Source organism: Phocoena sinus, chromosome 7 (assembly GCF_008692025.1).
Source record: "Phocoena sinus isolate mPhoSin1 chromosome 7, mPhoSin1.pri, whole genome shotgun sequence".
Taxonomy (NCBI): Eukaryota; Metazoa; Chordata; class Mammalia; order Artiodactyla; family Phocoenidae; genus Phocoena; species Phocoena sinus.
This window is the reverse complement of record NC_045769.1, coordinates 109,223,047-109,238,430: the sequence shown is the minus strand read 5'-3', so window position 1 is coordinate 109,238,430 and position 15,384 is coordinate 109,223,047. Positions and strand designations below refer to the sequence as shown.

The following is a 15,384-nucleotide window of genomic DNA, read 5'->3' as shown; positions in this document are numbered from 1 at the left end:
GAGAGGCGATAGCTGCCGTGCCCCGGCGCGGTATCCTGTAGGCCCCCCGTGCCTTGCCGTGGACAGCCCATCCGTGGCGGGTGTCCGGGAGGTGCAGGAGGCAGAGGGAAGGTGTGGGCTGTGCCCCAGGCCCTCACCTTCTTCTCGTCTGCCTCTTTGCAGACCGAGGGCACCCGGCTGCAGAAGGACCTCCGGACCTACCTGGCCTCAGTCAAAGGTAAGGGGCAGACCTGGCCTGGATGGGATGCAGAGAGGGGGCCCTCCCCATATGGAGCTGATGGGCGCAGAGCTGGGAAGGGGCAGCAGGGCTGTCAGGGATGTCCACCTACCTCCTGGGACTTAAGGGGTGGGGCAAGGGTAACCCCCCCACCCCCCCAATCAGGGGTCCCCATGGCCCTGGCTGCAGCATGGCCCTTCTGCCCCACAGCCATGCATGAGGCCTCCAAGAAGCTGAACGAGTGTCTGCAGGAGGTGTACGAGCCTGACTGGCCTGGCAGGGATGAAGCGAACAAGATCGCTGAGGTGAGTGTGGGACCGGTGGCCTGGGCCCTTCCCCAAGGGCCCTTCTGACCTCGGCTGGCCGCCCGTCGCACCCTGCGGCGCCCTCTGGGACCAGCCCTTCTGGTCCTCACGTGCTGTGTGCTCTTGGGCAAGTCCACCTCCCTCTCTGACAGCCCTCGCGCTGAGATGGGTTTCCTGATGCGGTCCTCCTGAGGCACCTCTGGTCTCTGTGCTGTGTCTCCTGGCTCGGGAAGCCTCCCTCTCTGGCCCCACCAGCCCTGGGCCTATCTGATCCTCAGGGTCACGTTTTGAAAAGGCAGGAGGTGTGACCGCATTTTATAGATAAGGAGGCTGAGGTTCTGAGGAGCCGCCCAGCCGTGAAGCGATGGGGCAGAGCTGGCCCCGGGTCCCTGGGAGGTGAGAGCCGGACCGGCTGTGGGCCGGCTCCCCTGGTGCGCGCTGCTGTGTTCTTGTCTCCCGCAGAACAATGACCTGCTCTGGATGGATTACCACCAGAAGCTGGTGGACCAGGCGCTGCTGACCATGGACACGTACCTGGGCCAGTTCCCTGACATCAAGGTGAGAGGTGCTTGGTCTGTCCACCCTGCTGCGGCCTGGCAGCCTGTGTCGGGGAGCTGGAGAGGGAGAGAGGGACGGGGGTGCCGGGGCGGGGGAGAGGGCAGCCCCGGGCTGAAGGCAGGCCTCCCCCACTCGCCTGGCACTTCGTCCTCCAGGGCTGCGCCCTCTGAGACCAGCCTGCCAGCCCCCAGACCTGGGCCTTTCTGAGCTGGAAGGCCTGTCCCTTTGGGTCTCCAGACTATGGAAAGAGACCTCATGGGGCATGTAAGTGTGTGGCCGTGTCCCTGTGGAGTGCCTGCAGGGCTGACGAGGTGTATCAGGGGGCTGGAGTGCCTGCAGGGCTGACGAGGTGTATCAGGGGGCTGGAGTGCCTGCAGGGCTGACGAGGTGTATCAGGGGGCTGGAGTGCCTGCAGGGCTGACGAGGTGTATCAGGGGGCTGGAAGGCCCGGGTGTGTGTGCCCTGTGTGAGGCTCTGTGTGCTTGGAAGGGAAGGTGTGTATAGTTGTGCGTGTCGCCTCTTACCTGGGTGTGTTTGTGCGACGTCGCGTGTTCAAAAAGCCAGCTGCCTTTGCTGGGCCTGGGTGAGTTAGGACCCGTCAGTGTGCCAGGATCGCCGCCGAGGTGACTGGGACCCCAGGTGCTCCAGACATGCAAGCAGAGTTGTCTGGAGCTCAGGTGGTGACCGTCGTGCTGGACCCGATCCCCTGGGTGGGTGGGTGCGGGGGTCCCGGTCCACGCTGGCCACCTCGGCCTCCCAGTGCAGATGCCTCAGGCTCCCGAAGGTGCCTTATGGGGAGAGTAGGAGGGAGGCCGGTGGCGGTGGCCCCGGGGGAGAGAAGCCCGAGGCCCAGGAGGCCTCTTTAAGGAGCTGAGGGCCAAGGGAGGGGGCTCATCGGACGCGGCTGGCAGGAGCTGACAAAAATGGTTCACTGTTGCGAGGACCTCCATAGAAGAAAGGACCGCAGAGGGCACGGACTGCCTCGAAGGGTGAGCTCTTTGCCACCAGAAATGTCCGAGAGAGTCGCAGGCACGTCTTAGACGCACTTGAGCCTGGAGTCGGCTGCCCTGAGCCCTCCGGGTGCATCTAGGTCACCGTGCCCGTGACCCAGTTTCCCCGGGTCAGCATCTCAGCGTGGGCGCCAGGCCCTGTTCAGCCCCCTCCTCCTTCTGTCCCCCAGTCACGCATCGCCAAGCGTGGGCGGAAGCTGGTTGACTACGACAGTGCCCGGCACCATTACGAGTCCCTCCAAACCGCCAAGAAGAAGGATGAAGCCAAAATTGCTAAGGTAAGGCTGGGGGTGTTGGGTGCTGCCGGGGAGTCTTCAGGGAGTGGCAGGCAGCAGGGCCGCAGGGGTCCCAAGCCCTCCCCCGGGGAGCCTTCTTCCTGTGCTGCGTTCACCGCACCCTTGGCAGGCTTGTTTGTCACTGCGCCCTGGCCCGCGGGCATCCTCAACCCCCTTGCCAGATGGCTTCATGGCTGGGGACTAGTCCCGGTAGGTCTGGCCGAAGAGCTGGGGTGGGGACGGCGCTGGGCCCAGGGCCTGAGTGAGAGGCTCTTGTGGGCCCCTGGGTGAGGCCCCCCTCCTGGCCCATCCTGTAGTGCCGTCCTGTCCCCTGGCCCCTCCGCCTGCTCTGAGGCTGCTTTCCAAGATGAGAACAGGCCTGGCTTGGGTTTCACTGGCCTGGCCCCTCCCGGCCTGGCGCGCTCCGGCTGGAATTCCTTCACCGGATCCCAAGCGACCCTGCCACAGCTGGAACAAGCCGGGTGGGGGTGGGGCGGAGTTTACACACACACTCTCCAGGTGAGGGTCTGCGGGCGGAGCCCCGCCCCCCCCCCCCCCCCCCCCCCCCCCCCCCCGCCTCCGCCCAGACCGGGGCAGGACTACGCTTGCTGAGCCCCTCTGCCCCTGCTAACGATTCTCACATTTTGCTTTGCAGTTGGAGTTCACCCCCTTCTCTGCCCTGCTCGGGGCACCCCTTAATTCTCAGCCTCGGGGCCTTTACCTGCTCTGGGGGGCCGGCCCTCTGGAGGGTGGCAGGTGTCTGTCACTGCACTGGAGACTGTTTGGACGTGGTGTTTAATGTCTGTGTCCTCTGTTTCTTTCTCCCCACCTCCCTCCTGTTTCTCTACTCCTTGGCCTTGACCTTGACCTCCCCTCCCCACCCCCAGCCTGTCTCGCTGCTTGAGAAAGCCGCCCCCCAGTGGTGCCAAGGCAAACTGCAGGCTCATCTCGTAGCTCAAACTAACCTGCTCCGAAATCAGGTGACACTGGCTTCTAACCTTGCACGTGCTGGCGCCTTCTGGTTTGTCGTCCTGTCCTTGGTGCTGGGTGGTGCTGGGTGCCCATCTGCCCAGATGCCCTGGGGGGGGGGGCGGGGGCGGGGGAGGGCTCCTCCCGGGTTGGGAGGCAGGGCTGTTTTCATTATGTCTCTGCTGCGAGAGCTCCTGCTTCTGAGATCTGAGGTCCAATGCAGGAAGTGGATAGAGGCTGGGGGCTCTGCTTGACCTGGGATGGGCCCACCTCTGTTGCGTGGTGCCCGGGGCTCTGGTCATCCTGGGACCGACTCTGAAATCCTAGCCTCCAGGAGCCCAGGAAAGCCTCGGAACCTTTGTCCTCTGTGAGGGCTCTTGCGGGGAGGGGTGTGGTGTCGTTAATGCATTGTCCTTCAAGCTTCATAAGAACTGTGGGGTTGCCCTGAATTTACAGAGGAGACAAACCTGCCCAGAGAGGCAGAATCTCCTGCCCAAGGTCTCAGAGCCGCTTAGTGTCTGAGTTGGGGCTCACCCGACTCAAGCTCTGGGTCATTATCCTGGCTCCCTGGTCCGGGGCTCCATGTGGGTGGTCCTGCCACAGCTGACCAGTCATGGTGACCCTTGTAAGTGGACCTGTAGGCCCCGTGGTGCCCCTGGAGGGGACGCCGGGAAGGCTCTTCAGTCTGGCTGGGATGCTGAGACCTGGGGCCGAGAGGCTTGGCTCTTTGTGAATATCATGGAGGGCAAACAGTCCGCGTCACAGTGGTCCCTGAGGGCTTCCTGGAGGAGGCTCTTTGTGCTAAAGTCACGAGTGATGACTCCTATCCTGGCAATACCTTGGAATGGGCCGGGCCCTGGGTGAACACAGTGTGGCCGAGGACCACGATGCAGTGCCCTGGGAGAGGTGGCCTCGTGGTTCTCAGTCCAGTGAAACTGACCAGGCTGTAGCACCCCTTCGTGGTCCTGGGGTGGGGGCAGGTGACAGAGGCCCCAGCCAGGAGGTGGGGTTTCGCTCTGGGCAGCTGCCCCCTTTTATCTGGGCCACCTTCTGATTTCCTCACCTTCAGCCCACACGTATTGAATGCCTGTGATATGGAGAACTCTGGGCTCCGCGTGGGCTTGTGGCTACCTGTTGCCTGATGTCTTTTAGGCCAAAGCTGTGGGCCGACTTTGGAGGTACTGAGCTGTTGACAGCCTTACCTCTCCAGGGTCTGCGGTAAATGGCTGGGGGAATCTTGGAACAAGCCCGTGTCCTCCCCTGCTGCAGGAGGTGGAGGAGGGCCGAGGGGCTGGAGTGGCCTGTCCTGCCTGTAGAGTTCAGGACTTCTGGCTGGAGGGGGAATGGGGCCACTCACCCAGAGCCAGGATTTCTGCATAATTTTCCCTGAGACGGGTTTGGCACAGTTGCCAGGTGAACATTTTTGTTCTGTGGGAGAAGCCCCTGGAAGACTGTGGGGCTTGGGGTGGTGGCCTTGGCCGCTTTGGGGCTCCCGGGATGGGTGTGGTTGGGGATCCTGCTGGAGGGCCCCCGAACCCCCGCCCTGGAGGATGGATCCTGGAGGATGGCCGGGGGAGGCCGAGGCACTGGGATCTCATCTTTGCATGTTGGATTGCAGATGTTTCGCCTTTCGGCCAAATTGACATTCCCATTTGGATCGTCTTCATTTGAGCTTCTCCTCCTTCTGCCCCACCCTGCCTCACGCCTGGCTGGAGGCTGGGGAGCCTTCAGGCCTTCGGCTGGCAGTGGCACTTGGGGTCCCGGGGCTGCCCTGCTGGCTGACTTGACTTCGGGGAGACAGTGCCACCTCCTGAGGCTGTGCTCTCCTGAGCCGGCCAGCTCCGGATGTCCCCTGGGCTGCTTCTGAGCTGCTCTCCATGTGTGCTGGGGCCTCCCCAAACTTGCCTGCAGGGCCCTGGGGCCCTGCTGCATGGCGAGCTTTCCCACTGCTCTCCATGTCCGCCAGCGGCGTGTAGTGGAGCCACCAGGGCTGCAGGGTCTCCCCAACAATGGACAGCTCTCCCCCGACCTCCGGCCACCCCTAGTGTTTCTGAAAGAGCCAGGATATGAGGAATGTGATTCAAAGGGAATAAAAGACACAGGCCCTGACTTCTAGGAACTCTAAAACGAAGCCACCTTGTCCTTTGCAGCATTGCCGGGTGTGTGAACAGCGCTTGGTGCACGGCTACGAGCTGCTGTGCTGTCCGCCACCGTCTTGGCTACGCTTGTCCATTTGGGGAGTTAGGACGAGCATCGTGGGGACCAGAGTGGTGGTCTCTGTGGCTGCAGGAGCCGGGGCGGTCAAGGTGGTCCTGGAGGATGTGGGACTTGAGCTGGCCTGTGGGTACTTGGGTGGGAGGCCCACGTGACAGTGCGAGGTGCTGGAGGCTGGAAGTGTGGGTAGTGGCCCCCCATCAGGCACTGGGATTCTCAGAGGACTAAAGCAGGGATGATGCGGCCCATGGCCTGGAGGGCACCGCAGATCTGACCCATTCCAGGAGTGGCCTGAGGCATGCATGCTTAGAGACGTTTCTTTTATTTCCTATTCGCCCTTTAATTTTTTTTGATAATATTTGTTTTTATTAGTATTCTGTGGATTCCCTTTAATTTTTAAATGAGATTTTAAAAAGTGAGGTGAGGAGCCCTTGCTCACTCTAGCAAGTTCCAGCAACCTGAAGGCCAAGTAGTCAGGGGCATGGTGGCCCTTCTTCCCTCCAAACCCCACCCCCACATTCAACACGGCTCGGCCCTGGCACAGCGGGGGGTAGGCCCTGACTCGGGCTGATGCTGGTGCCTGAAGCTGGATGGGACAGCGCGGGGGGGGGGGGGGAGGGGGGGCGCTCAGGTTGGATGGGACAGCTTGGGTGTGCTCTGTGGCAGCTGGCGGTTCCGGCCAGTTGGCCTGCGAACGTGAGGCTGCCGGAGGGGAGTTTTCTCCTGGACGGGGCCTCCACGTTCGTTCCTGGGCTGTGACTCAGAGCCTGAAGCCAAGTCACCCCCCCTGAGTCACTGTTTCCTGCAGCGCCCTCCGGAATGTGTTAGCCGAGCCCTTTCTGGGGCCGGGGTCTGTGACTCACCCCCTACCCTCGGCTCAGCCCTCGCCAAGCTCTTTTCTTGGGCTCTGTGATGGGGTCTTAGCGCCACCGCCTGGTGGGTGTGGGCAGGCCTGGAGGGCGCCCGGCCGGCGCCCGGTCCCCAGGCCTCGGGAGTGGGTGCAGGCCCCCTGCCCAGCAGCCCGGCTCCCTCCTCCCCTGCCTCTCCCCTGCCTCTCGTGGATGTGCCCGATCTGCTGCCTCTGGCCTCAGTCTGGTGGGGAAGGGTCACAGAGGAGAGAGGGGTCGGGAGAGGGTGGGAAAGACTCTCCCAGGGAGGCCAAGTCAGGCTGGTGGTTGAGGCTGAGTAGGGGCCAGACCTGGGAGAGGAGGGAAGGAAGAGTCAGAGGGGCCGGCACGAGAGCTGGCGGCATGCGGACTCCTCGCCTGAGAGAGGCTCCCCTGGAAGTGAGCAGGGTCCCACCTGGCTGGGTCTGGGGCCTCTGCCCTTCCTGTGCCTCAGCCCCCTTTGTCCCTGGTCTCATGCTTTCTTGCTGTGCTCCTCTCACCTCCATCTTGGCGCATCTGGGCCAGATGCTGGGGGGCGGGGCGGGTTCTCCCTTTGGCCGTGGCTGCTGTGCCCGGAATGCCCCCGACGGGCCTGGCTGTAAGGGCCCGAGGGGCTGCATGGGGAGGTCTGCCCGGGCGTCCACATCCACTTCAACCTCCATCTTGCCCGAGCCCTGGTCCCCATGCACTGGGGCGGGGGGGGGGGCGGGTCTTGGGAATGGGCGTGGCCTAGCCTGGGTGGGCTGGGACGGAGGCCTGGCAGAGGGGAATGACCCGTCCCGCCCTCCAGGCCGAGGAGGAGCTCATCAAAGCCCAGAAGGTGTTTGAGGAGATGAATGTGGATCTGCAGGAGGAGCTGCCTTCCCTGTGGAACAGGTGAGGGGGGGTGGTGGCGGGCCGAGCCTCGGCCGCCCTCCACTCCTGAGGCGGCATGGCCATTCTGCGTGCCCTGCTCCGTGCCCTCCCAGGGCTGGATCCGGTGAGGGTGGAGGCGAAGCAGCCCGTGTGGCTCTCCTGGGCTGCCCGCCCTGGTCTGCAGTTCACCTGGCCCTTCTTCCCTCCCCCCTGCAGCCGTGTGGGTTTCTATGTCAACACATTTCAGAGCATCGCAGGCCTGGAGGAGAACTTCCACAAGGAGATGAGTAAGGTAGTGACCCTGGGCTGTGCTCCACCTGCCAAGGGCCAGGGTCAGAGGCATGGGTGGGCCGAGCTGCTTCTTCCCTGCTGGGGTTGGACACATGCTGGTGACCACAGGGGGACCCTCTGGGCCCCTGAGAAACAGCGTCAGGGCCCAGTCCTCAAGGAACAGAGTGTCAGGGCCCAGTGGGAGCTGCTGGGTGCTCTGGGGAGGCTGCGAGTGGGCCCCAGGGGTCCAGCCCCGGCCCCGTCCCAGCTCCCAGTTCTATTCTCCTTGCCTGGGTGGAGCCCACCACCCTCAAACTGGAAACGTGCTCTCAGGCAGCCTTGGCCCAGGGAGCTCAGTGTCAGAAAATGGTGGCAGTTTTCCAATTTGTAGGCAGATAAGAAATAAATTACTAAAATTTTCCCAATTAAAAAAATGTTTTAAGTTTGCTCTACCTACAGAATCTGGCTCAAGAAGGGGTCTGATTAGCTTAAATTCCTATATGTTGCAGCTTAACTGGCAGTTAAGCTGCAAAGCTGCGTTGGAGAAACGTGGCGTTGGCAGCTCCCTCCCTCCCTGTGCCCTGGGTGGACCTGACTTTGTCTCCTGGGCCCAGAGGAATGAAGTGATTGTGGGGCATTCCAGGCCCAGGGCAGGAGGAGGGCTTTTGCCAGCTTGGGGCCTGTCCTGAGTGACCACCCTCAGTATGGTTTCTTGCCTGGTAGGCCTTTCCCTTTCCTTCCTACTTTTTCTTCTTCCCTTCAAAGATTTGAGACAACTTGTAAAAAAAATTTAAAAAACAAGAGAGAGGTGTTTTGGGAAGAAAACATTTATGTCAAGTGGGAGGAAAATTCAGTTCTGGGCTTCCTAGTGGCTAAAGCAGGGGGAAGTATACTCAGTAAAGAGAATCACGAGGTGCGTGGGGTAAGCCCCTCGTCTTGCCTGGGCTTTTGGTGAAACCTCTGGCAGTGGTAACGTGGCCTGAAAGCATCTTGGCAAGTGACTTCAGCAATGAGGTTCAACAGTTAATTTGCCAAAACAATTGAAAAAACTTAAAAACAGTACAAGCTCTATGGGGCATTTTAAGAAACGCCCCGTAAGTAGGAAGAAGAAAAAGGGGGTCCCAGAAACGGTAGCTGTTCGCAGGGCAGCCCACTGCCTCCTCCTTTTTTCCTGTGGGTTTTCTGGGACAGGTGTGCTGGTTCCCTGCCCCCAGTGATGGGAAGAGAAGAGCTTGCTCCTGGTTGGGGCAGGGGCGCAGGGGAGGGGCTGGTGGGGAGGAAGAGAATCAGGGATGTTGTCAGGGAGAGGGGGGCTGTTGGGTGGCCCCCAGCCAACCGGCTTGCTGTCCCTCCTGCAGCTCAACCAGAACCTCAACGATGTGCTGGTCAGCCTGGAGAAGCAGCATGGGAGCAACACCTTCCCGATCAAGGCCCAGCCCAGGTGTGTGATGCCCCCTCTCCCCTGCCGAGGGCCGCTGGGGGCTCAGGGAGGTGAGGTCTGGGGCTGGGCTGTTTGCTGAGGTCCTTTCTGGCTGGGCCTCCCTGTGCTCAGGGGAGCAGGTGAGGGCCCCCCTCCTCCTCCACCCCGTGTCCCCTCTGGGAAGGAGCTACCCGGGCAGCCTGCAGCTCCCCTGCCTGGGCCTGGCTTCCCTATCTGTGCAGCTTTGCAGGTGGGCCTGGGGACTAAATGATTCAGCCCAATGGGAAGGGAGCCTCCTCGTAGAGCGGGGGCCTGGTCCCAACCTTATCCGAGGCCCCGGATGGCGGGGAGGGGGGGTGCCCTTGTTCCTGCCCTCTGCCCAGAGGGGAGCCCTGCTCCCTGGGGCGAGAGCTCCAGGGAGGAGGGGAAACACCTGGGCCTCGGCTGTGGCCCGTGGGAAACCACAGCAAGTCTGAGATTTCCCTTCCTTTCCGTCCGTGAGCATCGCACCACAGTGTGGAGAGCAGCGATGCACCGTGCCCTCCTCGGCTACAAGGCGGGGTGATTGCATCTGGTTCTTGGGGTAATTAGGGTGTCCCCTAGGAGGAGGAAGGCAGTCAGTATTCAGTGAACGTCACTGTCCCTCTTGTCCCCTGCAAACACAGTATGTGTGAGGGAGGGGGCGGCCCACAGGGTGCCCTGGGGGCAATAAAGGCCAAAACGTGTTTCCCAGGTCACCGCCTGGCCTGGAGGTCATGGTGGCGCGTCCAGGATGGGTGAGGAGGGTGGAGGGCGCCGCCCACCCGGGCAGTGCAGGCAGCGGGGGCCAGGCCGCCTTGGGAAAGGGCTGGTCTGAGGGGAGAGGAAGGGCCTTGGAGGCTCGTGAGCCTCCTTTGCAGCAAAGCGGGCAGCCAGGTTGCCACCTCTCCCAGGGTCCCCCGCTGGCCCGCTGACCCCGGTCCTTCTTGGGCCCCAGAGCTCCTGTGGCTGGACCCCGGGCAGGGCGGGTGGCCAGCGCTGTCCCGGCCTGAGCCGCCTGCCGCCCGCCAGGTCCTGCTTCAGGGCAGCGTCCTCTTTTTGCTTGTTCCGTGGGCACCACCTCAGCGTGCCCGGCAGGACACGGAGGCCAGCGGGGGCCCCAGGACTGGACAGCCGGGGCCGTGGGCAGGACTGGGCCCTCTTCCAGGCCTCCGGGAGTTAGGAGGGCTTCTGCTCTTAGCCCTCCTCTGAGCAGAGGGGCTGCCGATGAGGGAAGGGAACAGGCCGGGCCCACATCTGCATTTCCCCCAAACGAAGGCCTCAACGTCCCGCCCGTCCCCACAGAAAGAAAACTAAACTGTTCTCGCGGCTGCGCAGAAAGAAGAACAGGTACCGGCAGTGAGTGCTGTGTGGTGGGGGCCTCGGAGGCCAGCACCCCGGCCCCTGTGCATGCGCCTGGCCCTGCCAAGGGCGCCACTAACCCCTAACTTGCCTTCCTGTGTGTGGTGTGCGTGTTGGGGGGCAGAGGGCAGAGGGGTGTCGGTGGGAACGGAGGGCGAGCAGACCGCCTTAGCACGTTCCTCTTGGGCTGCGGCCTGACCAGGAGTGGAGGATGCAGCCAGAAGGGAGGTCCGGAGGCTCAGGGAGAGGGCTGCCGTAGCCCCGCGGTTTGTAGGAATTCTGTGTGTGTGTGCGTGTGTACATATGCTGGATGTATGTGTATTCTTCAAGGAGGCAAAGACGTTCCCATAAAACACATTCAGTAAAGGTGAGAAGGAACCAGCGAGTCTCCCACGCATCTGTGCCATTGTCTGGCCCCCCGCCGTGCTCGGGCAGGTGATGGGGTCACTAGCTTCTGTCTGTCCTTCTAGACCTGCCCGGTCCAGCACAGCGGCCGCCTGCCTCACGTGGCTGGTGAACACTGAAAACGTAGTCAGTGTGACCGAGGAGCTGAATTTTTAATTTATTTAATTTAAACAGCCATCTGTAGCTGGTGGCTGGTCTCCGTCAGCACTGTGCTAGTTTCTTTAGGCAAGTACAGCATAGATTCTTATTTTGCACCCGGTAGCGGGCCGTGCACACCGTGTGTCCTTGTTGGTACTGAGACTCGACTTGAGGGCCTCACCCTCTCGTCCCCGCTGTGAAGACCACCCCCCCGCCCCCGTTTATTTACCCCTCTGCCCGTTGCCTCTGCCGGTTCCCCGGGAGGACCCGTGGGAGCAAAGGCTCGGGGCCTGGGGAGCGGGGCTGGCTGTGCGCTGGCGTGAGGGGTGGATGGCAGGCAAGCTGGCCCGGAGGCCCGTGGGCTCAGGCTGAGGAGCGGGGCCGCCCTGAGCGCAGAGGCTGCTGCGTGACGCGTGGGGGTGAGACTCACTTTGCTTCTAGGATGCGTGGCTTTCTCCTGCTGTGGGGCTCGGCGCCCCTGCACCTGGTGGAGGCCTGAGGGAGGCTGGCCGGCCCCTGGCAGCGGCTTCCGGCTCCCGCCCTGGTCCCCCCCACCCCCACCCCCGGGGCCCCGCAGACCTCAGCTTCCCCGCCCGGGCCCGCAGACCTCAGCCCCGGGTGTGACTGTCACTGTGTCCAGGGCAGGCCCTGCTGCGGACACCTGCCTGTTCCCAGTGCTCACGCCTGTGTCGCCTCGTTTCCACCCGTCCTCCTGCCCACGAACGTGCAGTTTCACACGTGGGTGCACGGGGACACACACTTGTGCACACGTGGGCGTCACGTTTTTCCAGTGAGTCTGGACACACACGTGCACCCTCAGTTTCCCAGGATCTACGTGGACACACACACGTGCGCGCACATTTTCACACACGGGTCCCCGGGGCATTGGCACGTGCACACGCCCTGTCACACGCACACTCCTTCCTGGACGCCGCGGCCTCCCTGCATCCGGGCCCCTCTCTTGTCTCACCTCCGCAGTGACAACGCCCCTGCAAAAGGGAACAAGAGCCCCTCTCCTCCGCCTGATGGCTCCCCTGCCGCCACCCCCGAGATCAGAGTCAACCACGAGCCCGAGCCGGCTGCTGCGGCCACCCCCGGGGCCGCCCTCCCCAAATCCCCGTCTCAGGTAGGAACGTGTCTCGGTGGCCTGTCCCCTCCCTGCCTTCCTCTGCCCCCTGCTCTGCCGCCGTTCCCCTCCATCCCTGTCCCCTGTCCCCGCCAGCCCTGGCTCCTCTCCGTGGCCCCGGCCCCTGCCAGGGTCACAGGAGCTTCTGTGACCGTCTGTCTCCTCCTTGAGTGTCCCCCCATCCCCACCTGCTGTAGCGTCCCCTTCTCTCCTCTCCCTTGGCCTTTGGGCTGCTTGACCTTCTCCGTCTTCCTTTCCTCCCGAGACACAGTCTCCAGGGGAGACTGCATCCAGTTCTGCGCAGGGGGCTGCCTCCCCCTCTTCCTTGCCTTCTTCCTTGCGGGGGGCCATGCGGGACCCTGAAAGGGGCATCGCGAGGAGGGGCTCAGTGAGGGGAGAGGGAGGGGGAAGCCCGCTCCCCCCCGTCAGTTTTCTCCAGGTTTCTGCAGCGTCCCTGGGAGCTGCCAAGGGAGAAAGGAGGGGTGGGGTCCACCAGGCAGGACCATCTGAGCCCTGCTAGGCTGTCCCCTGGCCCTTCGCCTCCTGGCCTGCTCGACAGCTGATTAGGAGAGCGATGCTAAGAGGGTGTTGAGAGCCTGCACTTGACTCGAGCACTTGCTCGGGGCCGGACCCCGCGCCAGCCTTTCTGTATTTTCATTCACTGTCCTCACAACCAGCCTGTAAGGCAGATGCTGTTATCACCCCAACGACAAGTGATGAAACCCAGGCTTGGGCGGGGGGAGGGGGTGACTTGCTGTGGTCCCCGAGTGGGCAGGTGTGTGGCCCTCTGCGGGGCCCTGGCTGTGTGCTGGCCTCGGGGGTGACGGCCAGAGGCTGGGCTACAGCTCCTCCAGGGGTTGGAGTGGGCAGAGGGCCTGGGCGGTGCCGGAGCAGAGGCAGGGGGCTGGACGCCCGGCTCTCTCTCAGCTCCTGTTTCTCTCCTCAGCCTCCCCCGAGGGCAGTGAGAGCCAGATCCTCTGATGCCAGCCCCTGGCGGCCCCGCAGGCCCTTCTTTCCTTCTTTTCTGTCCCGTTCTCTCCTCTTCTCTCTTCTTTCGCTCCCTCGCCCTCCGCCCTCCCCTCTCTCTGCGCAGGGTTTCCGACCGCCTGCTTCGGCCCCTCCCGGGAACCCCTGTGGTCTCCGTGTCCATGTCTCGGGGAGCAGTGGCTCTCCTTGTTTCGTCCTCCTCGGCGGCCGGGGGTGTGACTAACGTGGCTTTGTCTCTGTCTGTCTCCCTGGCCCCCATGCTCTGCTGTGCGGCCCCCCAACTGCTGCCGACCCCCAGCTCCGGAAAGGCCCACCGGTCCCTCCGCCTCCCAAACACACCCCGTGCACGGAGGTCAAGCAGCAGCAGACCCTCAGCCTGTTTGAGGACACAACTGTCCCTGAGATCAGCGTGACCACCCCCTCCCAGGTCAGCCGCGGCCGCCGCGGCCCAGCTCTCTCTCCCTTCTCTCGCTCTTTCAGGGTGCGCATGGCCTTCCCCCCCTCCCACCCCCGGTGCCTCCGCCTCAGGAGCAGGGGTCGGCTCTGGGCCTCTCTCTCGCACGTCCCTCCGTCCCTCCACCCGTCATCCCTCATCTCTGAGCACGTGGCCACACCTAGGGACACGGGCAAACAGTCCTAGTAGAGACCGTCAGCTGCGCAGTGGCCTCTCCGTTCCATTGATGCTGTGGCCAAAAGGGGCAGGGAGCACGGAGGACCTGGGCCAATCAGGGAAGGCTTCCTGGAGCAGGTGACGTTTGCCTACGAGCAGACACCGTGCGTTGGCCAGAGGTGGTAGCGTGCGAGCGTGTAGGTCAGGACGGGTGAGGGACAGGCTCAGGATCTGCCGGGAGTTCCGTGCGCGTCAGAAGAGCACTGCTTGGGCGGCGGTGAGGAGGTGACTCGCAGGGTTGGGAACACCTGCAAGGCGCTGCGACTTTAGCTCCCAGAGCTGCTGACCCCACTTGGAGCCGGGGCTGTGGCTGGGCCGCAGAGCCCGGCTCCTGCTGTCCATGCCCTAGGAGGCACGTAATGCCCATCCCCAGGGGGACGGAGGGAGGGTGGAGCAGGGGAGGTCACTGTGGTGGCAGGGGGGTGGGCCGCACATGGTCGGGTCAGCTCACAGAGGCCGCAGTGCGCCGACCGCTCCAAACCTGGCCTCCGGGCCTCACAGCCGGGCCGCCCTGTCCCCGCCGGGCCTCACCATTCGTGCAGGCTGGCTAGTCGCAGGCTGTGCTGGGCCCACGTTGCAGCACTGCTGTGGGCTTGTCCTGCCCGGGTCTCTGGGTTCTGCCTTGTGCAGGCTCCTTTGCACAAGCTCAGAGGCCTGCAGGGAGGGGCAGGGCTGGGGGGTGGCACATCGGGGGAGAGGCAGTTAGGAGCGGAGGACCGTGCTCTCCGCGATGAGGGACTGTGGGGTGAGTGGGCTTCAAGCCCCCATGGGAGGACTTCGGGTCGGAGCTAGGAACTTTCAGTGCAGGGAGGCTGGGGGAGGGCGGGGGTTGCCCTGCCTCAGGGGACCGGGAGAGAGCCTTTCTGGAGAGCCTGGCTGAGGCTGGCCCCGGGCACTCCCAGGGCCTTGGGGAACCGTGGCCTCAGGGCAGCTTGTGGCTGGGTCGCTTGCTGCCTGGAGCCTACCTCCGCCTTGGGGTGCACTCGAGGGCTAGTAGACACTGTGCAGGGGGTGGAGCCAGCCGCTGACCTACGGGCCTGGTTCGGTTTTCAGTCCCCTCTGGGAGGGGCTGTCCCCACTTCACAGGTAAGGAATTGAGGGCCTCACCTGCAGCCAGGCTGCCCGCTGAGCGTGGCCCTTGCGCCCCGCCATGCTCTCTGCATGTCTCCCGTCTGTCCTTCCGCCCACTCCTCGGAGCCGGGGCCCCGCCCAGCAGGGTTGGAGAGCGCTCGCCGGGGTGCTTTGCATGGGGCTGGGGTGGGCTGGTCCCCCCAGGATGCTGTGCCGACAGCGCTGCTCTGCTGGGCTGTGGTGAGTAGCCTGCGTGCCTGCCCCCGAGGCCGGTTCCGGGCCTGCATGGTGGGAGGCTGGCCTGCTGGGAGGTGAGCAGAGAGTGCGCGGTCTGCCCTTGGCCTGGTGACCCTGTACCCTTGGAGTCTGGTGGGTGGGGCGGCGGCTGCCTGGGCCTGGCTGGCGTCTTAGAGGGGTGGGTGGTGGGGCCGTGAGGGGCAGAGAAAGGCTGCCCGCAGCCGGTGAGGGCACCCAGGCCCAGCCTGCGCGGCCTCCCGGACACTCGGTCCCCTAGAGATGGCAGTGACCTTCCTCCCAGGCTCGTTGGACAGGGCTTGACTTGAAGGAGAGTCTGTGGCTGGGGATGAGTGTGGGGCGGGAGTGAGTCCCCTGAGCTTGGGCCTGGGC

The 15,384-nt window shown here is 63.6% G+C and overlaps 1 protein-coding gene across 16 annotated transcripts in view; it reads left to right on the top strand.

The window, feature by feature from the left end:
• The window catches only part of BIN1 (bridging integrator 1), a 55,291-nt gene that overhangs the window by 33,190 nt on the left and 6,717 nt on the right, over nt 1–15,384 (top strand). For 4 of the 16 annotated variants that reach the window (XM_032636968.1, XM_032636973.1, XM_032636970.1 and 1 more), the window contains exons 3-12: nt 163–217; nt 428–522; nt 985–1,080; nt 2,261–2,368; nt 7,226–7,311; nt 7,507–7,582; nt 8,070–8,183; nt 8,919–9,001; nt 11,882–12,029; nt 13,315–13,443. In XM_032636968.1, coding sequence (XP_032492859.1) covers nt 163–217; nt 428–522; nt 985–1,080; nt 2,261–2,368; nt 7,226–7,311; nt 7,507–7,582; nt 8,070–8,183; nt 8,919–9,001; nt 11,882–12,029; nt 13,315–13,443 — 990 coding nt within the window. Of the gene's footprint in view, nt 1–162; nt 218–427; nt 523–984; nt 1,081–2,260; nt 2,369–3,252; nt 3,346–7,225; nt 7,312–7,506; nt 7,583–8,069; nt 8,184–8,918; nt 9,002–11,881; nt 12,030–13,314; nt 13,444–15,384 lie in introns of all 16 variants that reach the window. The other 12 variants (XM_032636971.1, XM_032636977.1, XM_032636975.1 and 9 more) reach the window with 5 other exon arrangements.